Source organism: Tenrec ecaudatus, chromosome 12 (genome assembly GCF_050624435.1).
Source record: "Tenrec ecaudatus isolate mTenEca1 chromosome 12, mTenEca1.hap1, whole genome shotgun sequence".
Classification (NCBI taxonomy): domain Eukaryota; kingdom Metazoa; phylum Chordata; class Mammalia; order Afrosoricida; family Tenrecidae; genus Tenrec; species Tenrec ecaudatus.
The window spans coordinates 87,875,569-87,891,770 of record NC_134541.1 but is presented as its reverse complement, the minus strand read 5'-3'; the positions used below and the strand labels follow the sequence as shown (position 1 = coordinate 87,891,770).

At 37.5% G+C, this 16,202-nt stretch overlaps 1 protein-coding gene across 3 annotated transcripts in view; it reads right to left on the bottom strand.

Moving 5' to 3' along the window:
- KLHL2 (kelch like family member 2) overlaps nt 1-16,202 on the bottom strand; it is a 152,599-nt gene that overhangs the window by 38,323 nt on the left and 98,074 nt on the right. For all 3 annotated transcript variants that reach the window (XM_075564232.1, XM_075564233.1, XM_075564234.1), the window contains 2 exons: nt 10,044-10,206; nt 3,558-3,667 (listed from right to left, as the gene is read on the bottom strand). In XM_075564232.1, coding sequence (XP_075420347.1) covers nt 3,558-3,667; nt 10,044-10,206 — 273 coding nt within the window. The remainder of the gene's footprint in view (nt 1-3,557; nt 3,668-10,043; nt 10,207-16,202) is intronic.

Here is a 16,202-nt window from a genome sequence, read left to right as displayed (position 1 = left end):
AGGATTCTACTGATTCTAGCAGACTAGTAATCCTGATCCTTTTTAAAATGAGCTTGAGTTTTGTTCCTTGATTTTTCTGTCACTCCATTTAGGATGTCCTTCTTGTTCCTTTCAAATCTGTCGGCAGTGCCAGCAGGCACTCTCGAATCCTCCCAGTCTCAGGGTTATGGAAGCTAAGGTTCTGGTAGTCTATTAGTCTTCCGGAGTAATAATTCTCATATGTCTTTGATTTTCTACACTCCTTTGCTTTGAAGAGGGAGAGATCACCTTTTGCATCTTAGATGGCTGCTCACCAACTTTAAGAGTATAAGTCACATACACCAAAGTAGAACACTGTCTTTTTGGCCTATGCCAGCTATGCCACTTGATCTGGTTGTTCCCTGCAACAATGGACATGACTCCCAGGTCCTGGGACCCTCATGGTGTTCGGCGATGGCTAAGATATTTTCATAGCTTTGCACCTGTATTTTCTACTATATTCATGAGTTTACTTGCAGCACATACAAATATATATATATAAATTATCATCTCTCAATCATATATATGTATTGATATATCATTTATGATATATATTGTATATTAGAGTCATCATGCAATGTATCTTTCTGGTACAGTCAGCCTCCATTCATCATGAGTCATAAATCATCAGGTGCCTGGAGGCACTTCAATTACTGGGGAAAGTCCAAGATTTTAGCGGTCCTCTGTCAGGAACCAAGGACAAAGACCAAATTCTTTTGGTAAAGTTGGCTCTACACCATCTTATTTTGTACCACTCTCCTATATTTTAAACACCAATCATACTGGTCCAATGTTTTTTTTTAAACTCAATATCAAACTCACTGCCATGGAATCAATGCTGACTCATAGCGACCCCCTGTGGATTTCTGAGACTGTAACTGTTTACAAGAGTAGAAAGCGCAGTGTTTCTCATATGGAGCTACTGGTGGTTTCAAACTGCTGACAATGTGGATCACAGTCCAACCTAAAGCTCCTTTGTTGCTAGGTGCCATGAAGTCTGCTCTAATCCATGGCGATCCTATGCACAACAAAAGCAAACATTGGTTGGGTCAGTGCCATCCTCACAAAAGCTGATATGCCTGAGCCCATTGTTGCAGCCACGATGTCAATTCATCTCATTAATGGCCACCATCTTTTTGCTGCCCTCTACTTTACCAAGCATGATGTCTTTCACCAGGGACTGGTTTCTCCTGGTTCAATAAGATGCAATTATTCTTGCATCTCTTTATAATTTATTCCCTCTTTTTGGAATGACTTTCCAATTTCCTTCCTTCCAATCTCTCTGGTAAACTCCTATTTACTTTTAAAGACAGACTACACATCTGACTCTAGCTAAATTCCTTTCCCTAGCTCAGGAATAATGAAATATTAATACTCCTCTGTGTTTATAGAATGCCAATTATGATATCTTATAATCATTTATTGTCCCCTTCCACCAGCTATCCCTCGAGTTTATGAATTAAAAATGAATTTCAGTAATCTTTTTACATTTTGGGTCCATGAAAGTGTCTTGTACATGTTGTTGTGACATGCCATCAAACCGATTCCAAGCCATAATGACCCTCAGCACAACAGAATGAAACACTGCACAGCCCTGTACCATCTTCACAATTGTTATTATGCTTGAGCTCACTTTTATAGCCACTGCATCAATCTATCTTTTTGAGGGCCTTCCTTTTTTTTCATACCCCTCCATTTTACAGAGCATGATGTCCTTCTCCAGGGACCGATCATTCCTGCAAACATGGTCTCTTATGTAAGACAAAGTGTTGCCATCTTTGTGTCTGAGGAGCACTCTGTCCATTAATTCTTCCAAGAGAGATCAGTATGTCCTTTTAACAGTTCATGGTGCTTTCAATATTCTTTCTCCAGCACAATTCAAATGCATCAATGTTTCTTCATTCTTCTTTATTCAATGCCCAACTTTCACATGCATATGAGGAAATTGAAAATACCATGGCCTAGGTCAGCCAAAGCTTATCCCTCAAAGTAACATCCTTTCTTTTAACACTTTAAAGAGGTTCTGTACAGCAGATTTACCTGATGCAATGTGTCCAGTACATGATTGGCACTAAATATATTTACTAAATCTTAAAATAATGTCTTCCTCCTCTATTCTAAAGTGTTAAGATTATACACCTTATCATTCCTTTTCTTTTTTCTTAAATTTTAACAAATAATTGTATGGGGGGCTCTTACAGCTCTTAGAACAATCCATACATCAATTATATCAAGCACATACTCTCATTTTTGGTCCTGAGGGGTTTCTGCCCTGGATTCTCTATGTTGAGAGCTCTTATTTTTACCAGTATACATGCTCTGGTGTAGCCAGATTTGTAAAGTAGAACTGGGGTCATGATATTGGGGGGGAAGTATTAAAGAACTAGAGGAATGTTGTGTGTTTCGTTGGTGCTAAACTGCACCCTGGCTGGCTCATCCCTTCCTTGTGTCCCTTCTATGAGGGGATGTCCAATTGTCAACAGATTGGATTTTCCCTTTTAATAACAACTTTACTGACATATAATTCCATAATTCATTCATATTAAAACGAGTTGTACAATCATCGCCACACTCAATTTTAGAACATTTCCTTCTTTCTTGTCCTCATTGCTATTAGCTCCCCTTTCACACTCTTCCAATCTCCCCCGTCATACTGCTAAGAAACCAGTAATCCAGATTGTCTCTATAAATTTAACTGTCATGAATCTCATATAGCAATTCATTTACATATATTTTATCATGTTGTAAGTATTAGAGGAATTGTATCATTTTACCCTCAAGTGAATGACTATCCTTGAGGATCTGAATAAGGTTGTATACACCTTTAAACACAAGGCACAGATAATAGAAACTCAAGTTTCATTTCATCTAAAAGCAGTGTTTCACAAGCTTTACTGCCCTCATTTTCATGAGATACAAAATCTACCCAATGAAACAAAAAGTCAGCATAGAAAAGCTTCCTTTCCAACTTTATGAAAAGTGCACTTGGCTGACCAAACCCAAAATATGGAGAAAAAGACTATAAGCAGATGAAGCAGCAACAGCATTCACTTGAAAGAAGGAAGCCCTGGGGAACGAGATCTAAGTAGTAGGAAATCAGTCTAATGAAAGACGATAATGAAGTCTGAACTTAGTCAGATATAGCCACCCTGGGCATCTTTTCCTATTCACCACAAAGGCTGCTTTGGTTTGATAACTGTGACACTAGGATTCGAATTCTTGCAGGCATCTTGCTAGGGGAAAAAAACGTATTTCACAAAGGCAACAGTTTCAGATGGTTTAATGGGTATAAGCTCTTGCTGACTAGAAAAGTGCCAAGCTCTAATGTATAAAAATTTAGGGGCAACAGTCTTCTGAGAAGTGAAGAAAGGGATTAATTTACATAGATAATCAAGCCAGCTTATTGAGCTTCTTAAACTCTAGGTCAAAAATCATTACCCATTGCCACTATATGTATATAGGATAACCAAGTTACAAAAATAAGTGAAATAAAAGGAGAATACTGTTACTGAATTCTGGGACAAGAAAAATATACTTACTTTCTCTTCAGAGGAAATGGTAAGTTTGTCACTTGAGATTAAGCTGCATACTTGCTCAATGCCAAGGTTCAAAAACTCTTCACTCAATACAACATCAGCAAAATGTTGCTCTGTTTGGGGTTAAAAGAAAAATCGTTCAATACTAACATTTCATTACCAGAGTGTCAAACTGCTTTTAAAAAAAATCACACAAGTTAAGTATGAGGAAAACAATACTACTTCCTCTAGGCAAAATCTAACAACAGCAACAAAACACACACTTTGGTATAAGCAAAGAAAGTGACTCTTACTTAAATAATCTGTCCACAGTACAGAAAAGCAGAAACACAGGTAGGAAGATTGCCTTAAAATACACTTGCTGTCTAGAATAACTTCTATTTTACATGGAGGCATCTTCGGGTTAAATAACAACTTCTTTACAGTAACATCACTTGCTGTCAGTTTGTCATACTGTGGTGGAATGTGTGCTGCTGTTATACTGGAAGCTATGCCACTGGTTAAGATTTGTGCAATCACCACAATTTCATATTTTCTTCTTGTTCTCATTGCTATTAGCTTCCTTTCCCCCATCTCTCCAGATACTGTCTCTATAGAACTACTTATCCTGAATTTCATATAAGAAAAAATTATACAAAATAGAAACAGGAAATAAACAAACAAAACACAATGACTAGGCAAAATAGAAAACATCAATTAAAAAAAGCAGAAAACATTAAAAACAGAAACAACTTTAAAAGGGTCAAAAGAGATATTGAATGATAAGGTATTACATTTTAACCTAATCACATCTAACATAATTGACTTTACAATGCTCTGTCTGATAGCAAAGATAATCATATCCCTGGGCTATGGTCAGGGGGATTCACCACAGACTTAATCCCTGAGGGGACCCTGCAATAGATTTTGGAATTTCACTGTCATTCATAGCCTTCTGCAAATCCAGTGTTCACAACATAACCTCAGATACCATTCCCTCCTTTGGATTTGGATTTTTATAATCCTTGAATCACACAGGGTGGTTTGCTTCTTCCATGTGGACTTAATTGACCCAGTTGGGGTGAGGTCTTCTCTGTTGAAGAGGCTTTTAAATGTACATATAAAGGGAGTGATAAATGGTTCATGGGTGCTGGGCAGGATTTCTACCTCGTTGCTTGGGAGATTGAATTAGAAAATTATATGACCTGAGAAAAGCCTGCCTTTCTGCCTTATAGCTGTGAATTCATTCAATATCAGTCCTTTTGTGACTAACATTACTCAGCATTATGGTTTCCAGGTCTCTCAATGTCATGAAGTGTTGCATAATACTCCACTGTGTCTATCTATTCTTTATCCATTCTTCTACTAATGGGCCTTTGGAAGGTTTCCAACTAATTGCTACAGTGAACATGAGAGCATACATCTGGTCTTTGGTGTATATCCAGAGCAAAGGTATTACTGAGTTGTGTGGTATTTCTCTTCTCAGTTTTTCTAGGTCGTGTCATATCGATTTCCAAAAAGGTTGCATATATTTACAAGCCCACCAGAAGGGGATTTTAGTTCTAATCTTTCTGCACCTCTCCAGCATTTGTTGTTCTCTGTTTTTGTTTTTAATTGGGCTTTCATTGTAGGTGTAAAGTGATTATCTCATTGTTGTTTTGATTTGCATCTCCTGATGCTAGTGATTGTGAGCATTTCCTCATGTTTCTTGGCCATTTGAGTTTTGTCCCTTGTGAACTGTCTATTCATGTCCTTTGCTCACTTTTTGTATAGATTGCTTTTCTTGAAGTGCTCTAGAATTCTATATATTTTAATAATTAGTCTCTTGTCTGTTGTCATTGATAAAGCTGTTTCCCCAATTCGTGGGTTCGCATTTTCTTTTCTTTTGATAAAGCCTTTGATGTGCATAAGTGTTTTATTTTTAGGTCTCAATCATCTATTTAGTCTTCTACTGTGTATGCTTCTTTTTATTATATTTGGTAGTCTGAGCATGCCCTGTAATTGATGATCCTGATATCTCTATGGCTTACATTTAGGTCTCTAATCCATCTTGAATTTGTTTTTGTGCATGGAGAAGGTATCAGCCCCATTTCACACTTCTGCAACTTTTTCCAGCCTTATTTGTTGAAGAGGATGTTCTTTTATGATTTATTGTTTTTTTGGTCTTCTGTAGAAAACCAGTTGCCTGTACGTGAATGCTTTTATTTCTGTAGTTTCTATCTTGTTTGACGGGTATATGTATCAATCATTGCACCTGTACCAGCCTGTTTTGACTACTGTGCTTGTGTAGCAGTTTTGACATTGGGTAGTGCTAGGTCTCCTAGTTTGTTTAAATTGAGAAGTTCTTTAGTTATCTTAGTCTTCTTCCCTCTCCATATGAAGTTGGTAATTAGCTTTTCCACTTCTTTAAAGAACGAAGTTGGGATTTATAGATTGTCTTATTTGTAAAGTGTTTTCAGTAGTATTGACATGTTCAAAAAATTGAATCTGCTTATCCATGAACATAGGAAAGTCTTCCATTTGTGTAGGTCTTCTAGTTTCATTTAATAATGTTCTATAGGTGGTGAGGAGGGTGTGGGAGGCCTGGTAGGGCATGATCAAGGGTAATGCAACCAAGAGGAATTGCTCAAACCCAGGTGGGGGCTGAGCATGATAGTGGGACAGGAGGAAAGTCAAAGGAAATAGAGGAAAGAGTTGGAGGCAAAGGGCATTTATAGAGGTCTAGATAAAGGCATGTACATATGTAAATATATTTATATATGAGGATGGGGAACTAGATCTATGTGCATATATTTGTAGGTTTAGTATTAAGATAGCAGAAGGACATTGGGCCTCCACTCAAGTACTCCCTCAATGCAAGAATATTTTCTTTTTTAACATTTTATTATGGGCTTATACAACTCTTATCACAATCCATACATATACATACATCAATTGTATAAAGCACATCGTACATTCTTTGCCCTAATCTTTTTCAAAGCATTTGCTCCACACTTAAGCCCTTTGCATCAGGTCCTCTTTTTTACCCTCCCTCCCCGCTCCCTCCTCCCTCATGAGCCCTTGATAATTTATAGATTGCTATTTTGTCATATCTTGCCCTATCCAGAGTTTCCCTTCCCCCCCTTCTCTGCCGTTCGTCTCCCAGGGAGGAGGTTACATGTGGATCCTTGTAATCGGTTCCCCCTTTCCAACCCACTCACCCTCTACTCTCCCAGTATCGCCCCTCACACCCCTGGTCCTGAAGGTATCATCCACCCTGGATTCCCTGTGTCTCCAGTTCACATATGCACCAGTGTACAACCTCTGCCATTCGGATCATGATAGTTGGGGGGGAGGAAGCATCCAGGATCTGGTGGAAAGCTGTGTTCTTCAACGGTACTACATCGCACCCTGACTGACCCATCTCCTCTCCTAAACCCCTGTGTGAGGGGATCTCCAGTGGCCGACAAATTGGCTTTGGGTCTCCACTCTACATTTCCCCCCTTCAGTCACTATGGTGTGTGTGTGTATATATATATATATATATAAATATATATATATTTTTGCATGATGCCTTATACCTAGTCCCTTTAGCACCTCGTGATCGCACAGGCTGGTGTGCTTCTTCCATGTGGACTTTTTTGCCTCTGAGCTAGATGGCCACTTGTTCACCTTCAAGCCTTTAAGACCCCAGACACTATCTCTTTTGATAGCCGGGCACCATCAGCTTTCTTCGCCACATTTGCTTATGCCCCCATTTGTCTTCAGCGATCGTATCATGGAGGTGTGCAGCCAATGATATGAATTTATGTTCTATTAAAATGGCATTCTATGATGCTCACCTTCCTGACACAACCACTGAAGACAAGCAGGTGAATAATAATATGAAATAGCCGTCCTCGTTAGTATAGTGGGGAGTATCCCCGCCTGTCACGCAGGAGACCAGGGTTCGATTCCCCGACGGGGAGGCACATGCCCTTTGTATGAGCCCCAATAAAAAGATTTATTAATTTAAAAAATGAAATAATTTTTTTAATTCAATAAGCTTTAGTAGAGCATAAAAAGGAATTGTTAACAAATCTGTATTTCTAGGAATTATAAAGCCTCTGTTATTTTTCCTAATATGTCACTTATTATAAGAACATTTTATATAGCAGTTTATGGAGTTTGGGTTTAGAGGGAACTTTTAAAGGAGCTTGCTGGTGCTGTGGCTTACACTAGGGTTCTAACTGCAAGGTTAGTAATTCAAACTCACTACTTGCTCCCATTAAGATTTATAATCTCAGAAATCATATAAAAGGTTGCTATAAATTGGACTCAACTTCATGACAGTGTTTGCTCCTTGTTTTTTATTTTCTTTTTTAACTGAAGAAAAGAACTGGCTGCACTGCCACATCAATGAATTCAATTCTGTGATAATGATGTCTCTAAAAATGAACCAGAGACATATATAAACTATAGATATATGCATTGACTCTGGGCTCGCATTTGATTTTAGCCTCAATTTAATAACAGTTAGCTGTTATGACTTAGCCCTACTTGATAACAGCCCTTATGAAGAGATCACTGAAGATATGGTGCTACAGGAAAGTGTGGTCAAGAAACCAGATAGAAGGTGCCTGGCTATCAGAAAGAATAGCATTTGGTGTTTTCAAAGGCCTGTGTGATCCAAAGTTTGTAAATAACAAAATCCAGTCTGAAGGAGGAAATGGTATTAGAGCTTAAACTATAAATATATGATTTGCAGAAGGTCCCAGATGATTGTGGAAGCCCAAAACTCACTTACAGGATCTCCACATGGATTATGTAAATCCCCTCTGACCACAGTCAAAGGATATGAATAGTCTTGCTATCAGATGTGAGGGCTGTAAAGTTGATTATGGCAGATGTAGTTAGGTTAAAATGTAATATCTTATTTAATCTCTCTTTTGTCATATTTGAAAGTTCTTTCAGTTTTTAGTATCTTCTGCTTTCTTTTTGATTAAGGTTTGTTCCCTGTTTTGTTTTGTCATTGCTTGCTTGCTTGATTTTTGCTCGCTTCTTGTTTGTGTTTTGGATGATTTTTTTTGTATATGAAATCCAGGATAGGTAAATCTACAGAGGCAGTAATTGGACTAATAATTACCTAGGGGCATGGCAGGAGAGGTTAGGGGAAAATGGGGAGCTACCAACAAGTATGAGAAGAAAATGTTCTGTAATTGATTATACTGAAAATTATACAGCTTTTGCTATAATTGAAAGATTAAATTGAATAATATGTGAATTATATGTCCATTAAGCTACATATAACCCCCTTCCTGGGGGATGGACAACAGAAAAGTGGGTGAAGGGAGATGATGGACAGTGTAAGATATGACAAAAAAACAATAATTTATAAATTATCAAGGGTTCACGAGGGAGGTTGGGCGGGGAGGGAAGGGAAAAATGAGGAGCTGATACTGAGGGCTCAAGTAGAAGGCAAAGGTTTTGAGAATGATGATGGCAACAAATGTACAAATGTGCTCGACACAATGGATGTATGTATAGATTGTGATAAGAGTAGTATGAGCTCCCAATAAAATTATTTTAAAAAAAGAATTTGGGTCACAAAGAAGATACGATTCAACCAAGGTGTACTATAGTACTAACGAAACACACGATATTCCTCTAGTTCCCGAAGGCTTCCTCTACCTCACTACCATGACCCAGTTCTACTTTACAAATCTGGCTGAACCTGAGAATGCACATTGGTACAAATAAGAGCTCTTGACATATGGAATCCAGGACAGATAAAAAAAAAATTCTCAGTAACCGTAGGGGAGTAGTCATACCATGAAAGTAGGGTGAGGGTTGGGGGCGGGGGTAAGGGGAAGAAAGGGGAACCAATGACAAGGTTGGATATATAGGTCCCTCCTCCCACCCCAAGGGGGACAAATAACAGAAATGTGGGTGAAGGGAGACAATGGATGGTGTAAGATGCAAAATAATAATACTATAATTGATCAAGGGTTCATGATGGTGGGGGAAGAGAAAAAGGAGGAACTTATACCAATGGCTCAAATTGAAAGAAAATATTTTGGAAATGATGATGGTAACATATGTGCAAATGTGCTTAATACAATTATATATTTTAAGAGCCCTTTAATAAAAATGATGAATAAATAATGAATTCAATTTTGTCTGATTATTCTTAAAATTTCTCACTCCACTGAAAAAGAGTTACAAGAATATTACATATTACAGGTACCCCTATTACATTTACAGGTAATCCCTAATTTATAAATACATTCAAACAATTCATCCCAAATCAGATTTCTGGAACTCAAATCACATTTTTCCCTCCAAACAATTTTATAAAGGCCATCAAGCCATCCCACAGCTGTCTAGAAAATTGAAATTTACTAGACTACCATGTTCTATGAAAACATTTTCCTCCCCCAACAAGCATATGGACCTGTCCACCTTGTACACAATTATTTCGTTGACAAAATCAACAGTGAGTTTAGGAATATTTCTCTGCTAAGTCCTCTGCCAGAGGTCTATTGTGCTTGCCTGCATAGGTATTCGCTTTGTTTAGGAGGTCTGTGCATGCATGCACATCAGCAAAAGCCCGGATTCCTAAACAGTTGACAGGATGAAGCTGGGACTCCAAAAATTCACAGCAAGTCTTCTTCACATCCTGTAACTGTAACAGACCAGCTGCTGGGAGAAGTACCTGCAACACACAAATAAACATGATTACGAAACAGGATATTTACTGCTTCCACAGTAAGACATAACCTGTCCAGCTTTAAGTTATAACCTGTAACCCACCCCAAACATTCCACAGAAAACAAATGTACAGATTATTTTTAAAAATAGTGATGATTCCTCTCACTTGCAGTTAATTTCCATGGAATCTTTCAATGGTCTCTTCTCAATCAATCCTATAAAAGCTACTGGGTCATATTACATTAGTGGACTTTTTTATAAGCATTAAGAAAATGATCCACTGAATTTTAAAAAGACTAACCAAGAGGATGCTAGAGGGTGCTGTGGACTACTGAAAATGGCTGTTTCCTTTGTTCTAACCACCACGTGCTTCCATGACTTGTAAGAAAGCTATGAACTCAGGATAATACAGACCACAAAGAAGCCTCATTTTTCTGAAAGCCTACTGGTATCTAACGTCTGAATAATAAGATAAACTGGTCTCTTTATGGGGAAAATGATTTTAAATTTAACAGTGTCTACCTACCACCAGACAGTTTCTTGAGAGCAAAATATATGTGCTTAAAAGGAATACATAAAATCTAATTGCTTAATAATCACTTATTAATTTTCATTTTAATTTGAATAACCCAAGAAATTTTATATTAATTACAGGTTGTAATCTGTGAGATTTTATCAGATTGTTTGCCAGAAACACTGTAAGCAACACTACAAGTGCTTTTCAAATGGGGTCAATAAGATTCTTTTTTCTTTTGTGAATTAGTATAGTGTTATATTAAGAACCATATTAGAAAGTCAAATCATGATGGGAAGCTTTATAAGAATAGATTAATTGAGCATCAGCTGATTTAAAATAATGCCAAACAGGTGGTGAGGGAAACAACTCTCAACTAGAACAACAATGGTCAGTTTGAGAAAAATCCTATTTACAGAAAAATATAATTAAAACTTAATTTATAAACTATCAAGGGTTCATGAGGAAGGGGGGAGCGGAAGGGAGGGGAATAAAAAAGAAAAATGAGGAGCTGATTCCAGGAGCCCAAGTGGAAAGCAAGAGTTTTGAGAATAATGAAGGCAACAAATGTATAAGTGTGCTTTACACAATGGATGTATGTGTAGATTGTGATAAGAGTTGCATGAGCCCTGATAAAATGATTAATATATATATATAAATAAAACCTTCCAAGTTTCTTTAGGACCTCGCTTTCATAAATACTCAGCTGCAACACAGAGAGAATAATTAGAGAAGACAAGCATTGTTTGTGAATACCTTTCATAATTTCCCTGAATCTGTGAAAAATGTCTTACATGTGAGAATGTTTTCACGTTTTTCCGTAAAACAAATGACTCTATTGTCATAAAATCACAGATGATTTGGCTCTCAAAACCAAGGGTGCAGGTGTGTGTGTGTGTATGTATTTGGGTGTACATTTGTAAGAGTGGGTGTACTTGTGCGTATTTATGTGTACTTGCATGTGTATACACACAATCAAACGGTAATGGGTAGCATTAAGGACCAGGAAGATTATGTCTGTTGTTTTAGTACAATTCTACCAACTAATATCAGTTTTCTCTGGAAAAATGGATGAGACTGAGGGGGGAAATGACTTTTCCTTTGAAATTAATAAGTGAATAATGAAGTACAAAAATGTTATTATAACCAAACCTTTTCTATAATATGTGGAGTGTGTTTCACTATTATGAGAATGAATCTCCATGGAAGGCTTAAATTGGTTAGTAATTTCAAAATGAAGCTTTTCTACACATATATCATTGCACTCTGAAGCAATGTACAGTAAATTCCGTGATGCTTAACAGTGTACCCATTTAATTCAGCAAATATATATCATTTAGGAAGTGGTCCTTAGAGTCATATTTAGTTTCTGAAATGAGTACCAATAGTTACCACCACCTATCTCACCAGTCTTTCCCCTGAGAAAATACAGTGCGGCATAAACTACTGCTATCGAGTTGATTCTAACTCATGGTGACTCTGGTTTCCAGAATGCCTTTACCAGAGCAGATAGCCTCCTCTTTCTCCCTTGGGGCAGGTGGTGGTTAGCGGTCCAACATGGCTCACATTCTACCACCAGCAGGGCTGCTTCGGAGTTGTACCTCACTCACTCCCACTGAGTTGATCCCGACTCATAGCTGCCCTTAGAAGACAGGATAGAACTGCTTCTGTGGGTTTCCGAGACTATAACTCAAACTCTTCATGGGAGAAAAAAAAGCCCCATGAGAGAATGGTTTCGAACTGCTGGCCTTGTGGTTAGTAGGGTTGCACAGTGTATTCCAAATTGTGGGGTGGATCAGAGAGAAAATAATTGTATAGCAACAGGTTGATTCTTATATTGCTCAAGGCAAAGTAAAATGGTTTAAATTCTATGAAAAGCTATTTGTCTATTTCACTCAGAATTGCAAATGCCAATATCATGACCAGCTATATACCCACAAGTATACTAACAGATAACAACCCTGGAGGTAACTTGGACTGTTAAGATGAGGCTGACTGTTCCCAAAAGATTTACAGCTTTGGAAATGTTCTAAGTAGAACTTGTTTACACAACAGATTTTTTCTGTTAGTAAAGATACAAAGATGTTCTTAGAGAAGTGGTTCTCAACCTTCCTAATGCTGTGACTCTTTAATACAGTTCCTCATGTTGTGGTGAGCCCCCAACAATAAAATTTTTTGTTGCTACTTCACAACTGCAATTTACTACTGCTTTGAATCATCATGTAAATATCTGATATGCAGGATAATTTTCATTGTTACAAATTGAACATAATTAAAGCATAGTGATTAATCACAAAATAATATGTAATTATATATTGTGAAGTATTTATTTCTAATGACAAATAAATGAAATTTTGCATTGAAACATGGTGTAGCATAAGTAACAGTTTTAATATAACAACAGTAAACTACATTGCTATATTTTGCAACAGTATGCATAAAAAGCCAACATCAGTGCAAAGGTTGAGATTGCTTCTTTCTCACCAAATCGGAAATTCTCTGGCAGTCTTTGCAAGAGCACAATAAAGATCATCTTCCACAAGAAGCTGGAAACCCCTGTTTCACAAAGATATGTTGTTGGAAATGGTAGAAGAAGGTGCAAAACAGTCTCAGATAGAACAGGATATGACTGCAAACTCTTGATCCAGAATTTTGTAACTGTCATTGTAGAGAGATAAGTTCTTGTTCCACCGCTGTTAATAAGTTCAATGAAGTCCTCTTGTGCCGTCTCAGGAACATCTTCAACTTTGACTGTGAATGGGCTTCTGGCAAGTGCAAATGAAAGTACAATGAAATTTTGTCTGCAAGCATGTGCAAGTGTTCTTTCACAAAAATTATCGTAATCTAAGGTGACCAAATTTTAACATTGGTAAAGCGGGACACCATTGATAAAACTCATATCCTGGCGAAATAGCCATATGGCAGCAGAAAACCATATAATCTAATTTGTCGTGCATTCTTTCAAAAAATCGGGACTTTTTAAAATGCCGCGGGACAAATTGTTTAAAATAGGGACTGTCCCCCCAAAAGCAGGAAGTTTGGTCACCTTATCGTAATCCTTTTGTCTGGTTTAATGTCATGTTCCTCAAAGAAAGCAGACAAGGTAGACAACATGTAAATTTTATTTTCATCTATTTTTTTTTTTTTTTGCCAAAGCTGAAGTTTCATTTGGAATGATCAGATCTTTTCAGACAAATTGAGGCATGTTGCACTTGGTCCTTGCAGTGATAAATTTAACTCATTCAAGTTGGGAAAGATGGCAACCAAGTAAGCTATTTTCTACAGTTCACTTTTACCACTAAAAAGTGCTTCAAACTGTGGTCTTGCATTCTGATTGAAAACAGTTCATCACAAAGTTCAAAAACATGTTTAAAATTTTTTCCTCTCGACAACCATCTCACTTCAGTGTGAAATAGCAGAGCATTCATTATTCAAGGAATCCAATTCACTGCACAGTTGTGAAAACAGTCGACTGTTTAAAGTGCTCACCTTTAAAAAAGTGACCGAACTTATGACGCTTTTCATTACTTCTTATAACTCTTGTGGCAGTGTCTTCATTGCTATTCTTTGTTGATGAATCATGTGGTGAGTTCCGATGATTTTTGGTGACTCATTCAGTACCAAACGTTGAAATCCATATAGACATCCTAGCATAGCTGGAACACCATCTGTGCAAACACCACAAACCTTTCCCCAAGAGATCTTATGCTCTTTCAGATATGAACACACTGTGTCAAATACATCATGTACAGTAGTTGTCATTTCAAGAGGTAAGTCAAAAAGAAACTCATCTTTAAAGTCGCCATCATGAATATACCTCACATAAACCAGTAACTGTGAACAGCTTGCAACATCTTTAGATTCATCAAGCTGAGTGCCAAATATTGGAAGTGGGACAGATTTAATTTCCTGGATTATCTGATCAAGAATATCAGCAGACATATCATCTATTCTTCTGTCAACAGTGTCATTAGATAAGGAAATTGCACTCAATTTTGTAACAAATTCATCTCTAATCATAACTCGAACATTGTCTTAGGTCTCTGGCAACAGTAAATCCTCAGCAATGGTGTGAGGTTCCATAGCTCTGGCGATTCTGAGTGCCACCAAATATGAAGCTTCAATGACTGCTATGTTTTGTCTGTGGTACTTGCCACCAGTGTCAAGTCTAACTTTCTTGAGTCCATCAGCTTTGCTTCTAAAATAGTTGGTATCCTTGCCGGCAAAACTGAGATGCCTGCTATCAAAATGGCGATTTGGTTTGTTCGGCTACATAGATTCAGCTGATAAAACTTCACAACAAATAACACATTATGGTTTCTTAATTCCTGCTGCAATTATTGAGGTAAAACCATAGTATAAGAACTCCTCACTGTATTTTCTTTTTTTAACATTCTTCTCTACATGATTCATTGTCATCGGATGGTTTGCTAATGAAAATAATATATTACAATGGCTTTAATATTACAAAAGATGATACATGGCATAGTTCAGTCAGTAAAGTTCATTAGTTTCCATTTACCATTCTGGTTTTTTTTACATACCTGTTACTATCACAAGGGGGCAGTATTCACATCAACCATAGCTGAATATAAAAAGACCTATCAGCATCCAGATTAAGTTCCCATAGTACAGATTTTTTTTTGGGGGGGGGGGGATTGGTTAATTTTACAGTACACGATTTTACATTTATCCAGTAATTAAAATTCACGAAGTATTGTTTTACTTCCAATACAGTAGCTGCTTTCAATATAGCAGCTGCTTTCTACACAGTAGCTGCTCTCTACAAGTGTGAGTGGTCCGCATAAGTACATTATGGCACCAACCTTGTGACATACACCTATATTTGTATGGGGTGTGTGTGATGGGATTGGCACAATAATGTCAACATGCTGGATACTTGTGTGGGGGTGTATCTTCATAAGGGTGGACCTGCCTGGAGACAGAGGAGCATGTATCGGTTCCTAAGACCATCAGGAATAAGTGTTTTCCAATTGTCTTAGGCAACTCCTTTGAAAGGGTCGTTTGACGCCGAAAGGGGTCTCTACATACAGTTTGAGAACCTCTATCTTAGAGGCTTATTGTAGGTTATAGCAGAAGTCAAAAAAGAATCTAAATGGTCATCATGAGAAGACAAGCCAATTATCATTCATTAGAAGATTATGCAATCATTCAAAAGAACAAGGCAACTCTACACGAATACACAAACGTTATATCTTAAGTGAAATTAAAAAAACAGTGCATAGTAAATATGCATATGCACCTCACACTTATATAAACATTCATTGACAAGAGTGACTACACAGGCTTTCTTATTTTGTTTTGCTTTACAGATATCAACATCATTACTATCAAGTTGAGACTAAGACCACACACAGCCTTAAGGAATCATTAAGCTGGTGAAGATGGCACCCAGGTGAGTGACATATACTAAGGGCTCTTTCATGCAAGGCAGGCGTAGTGCCAGGTAGAGAGCAACAACTGTG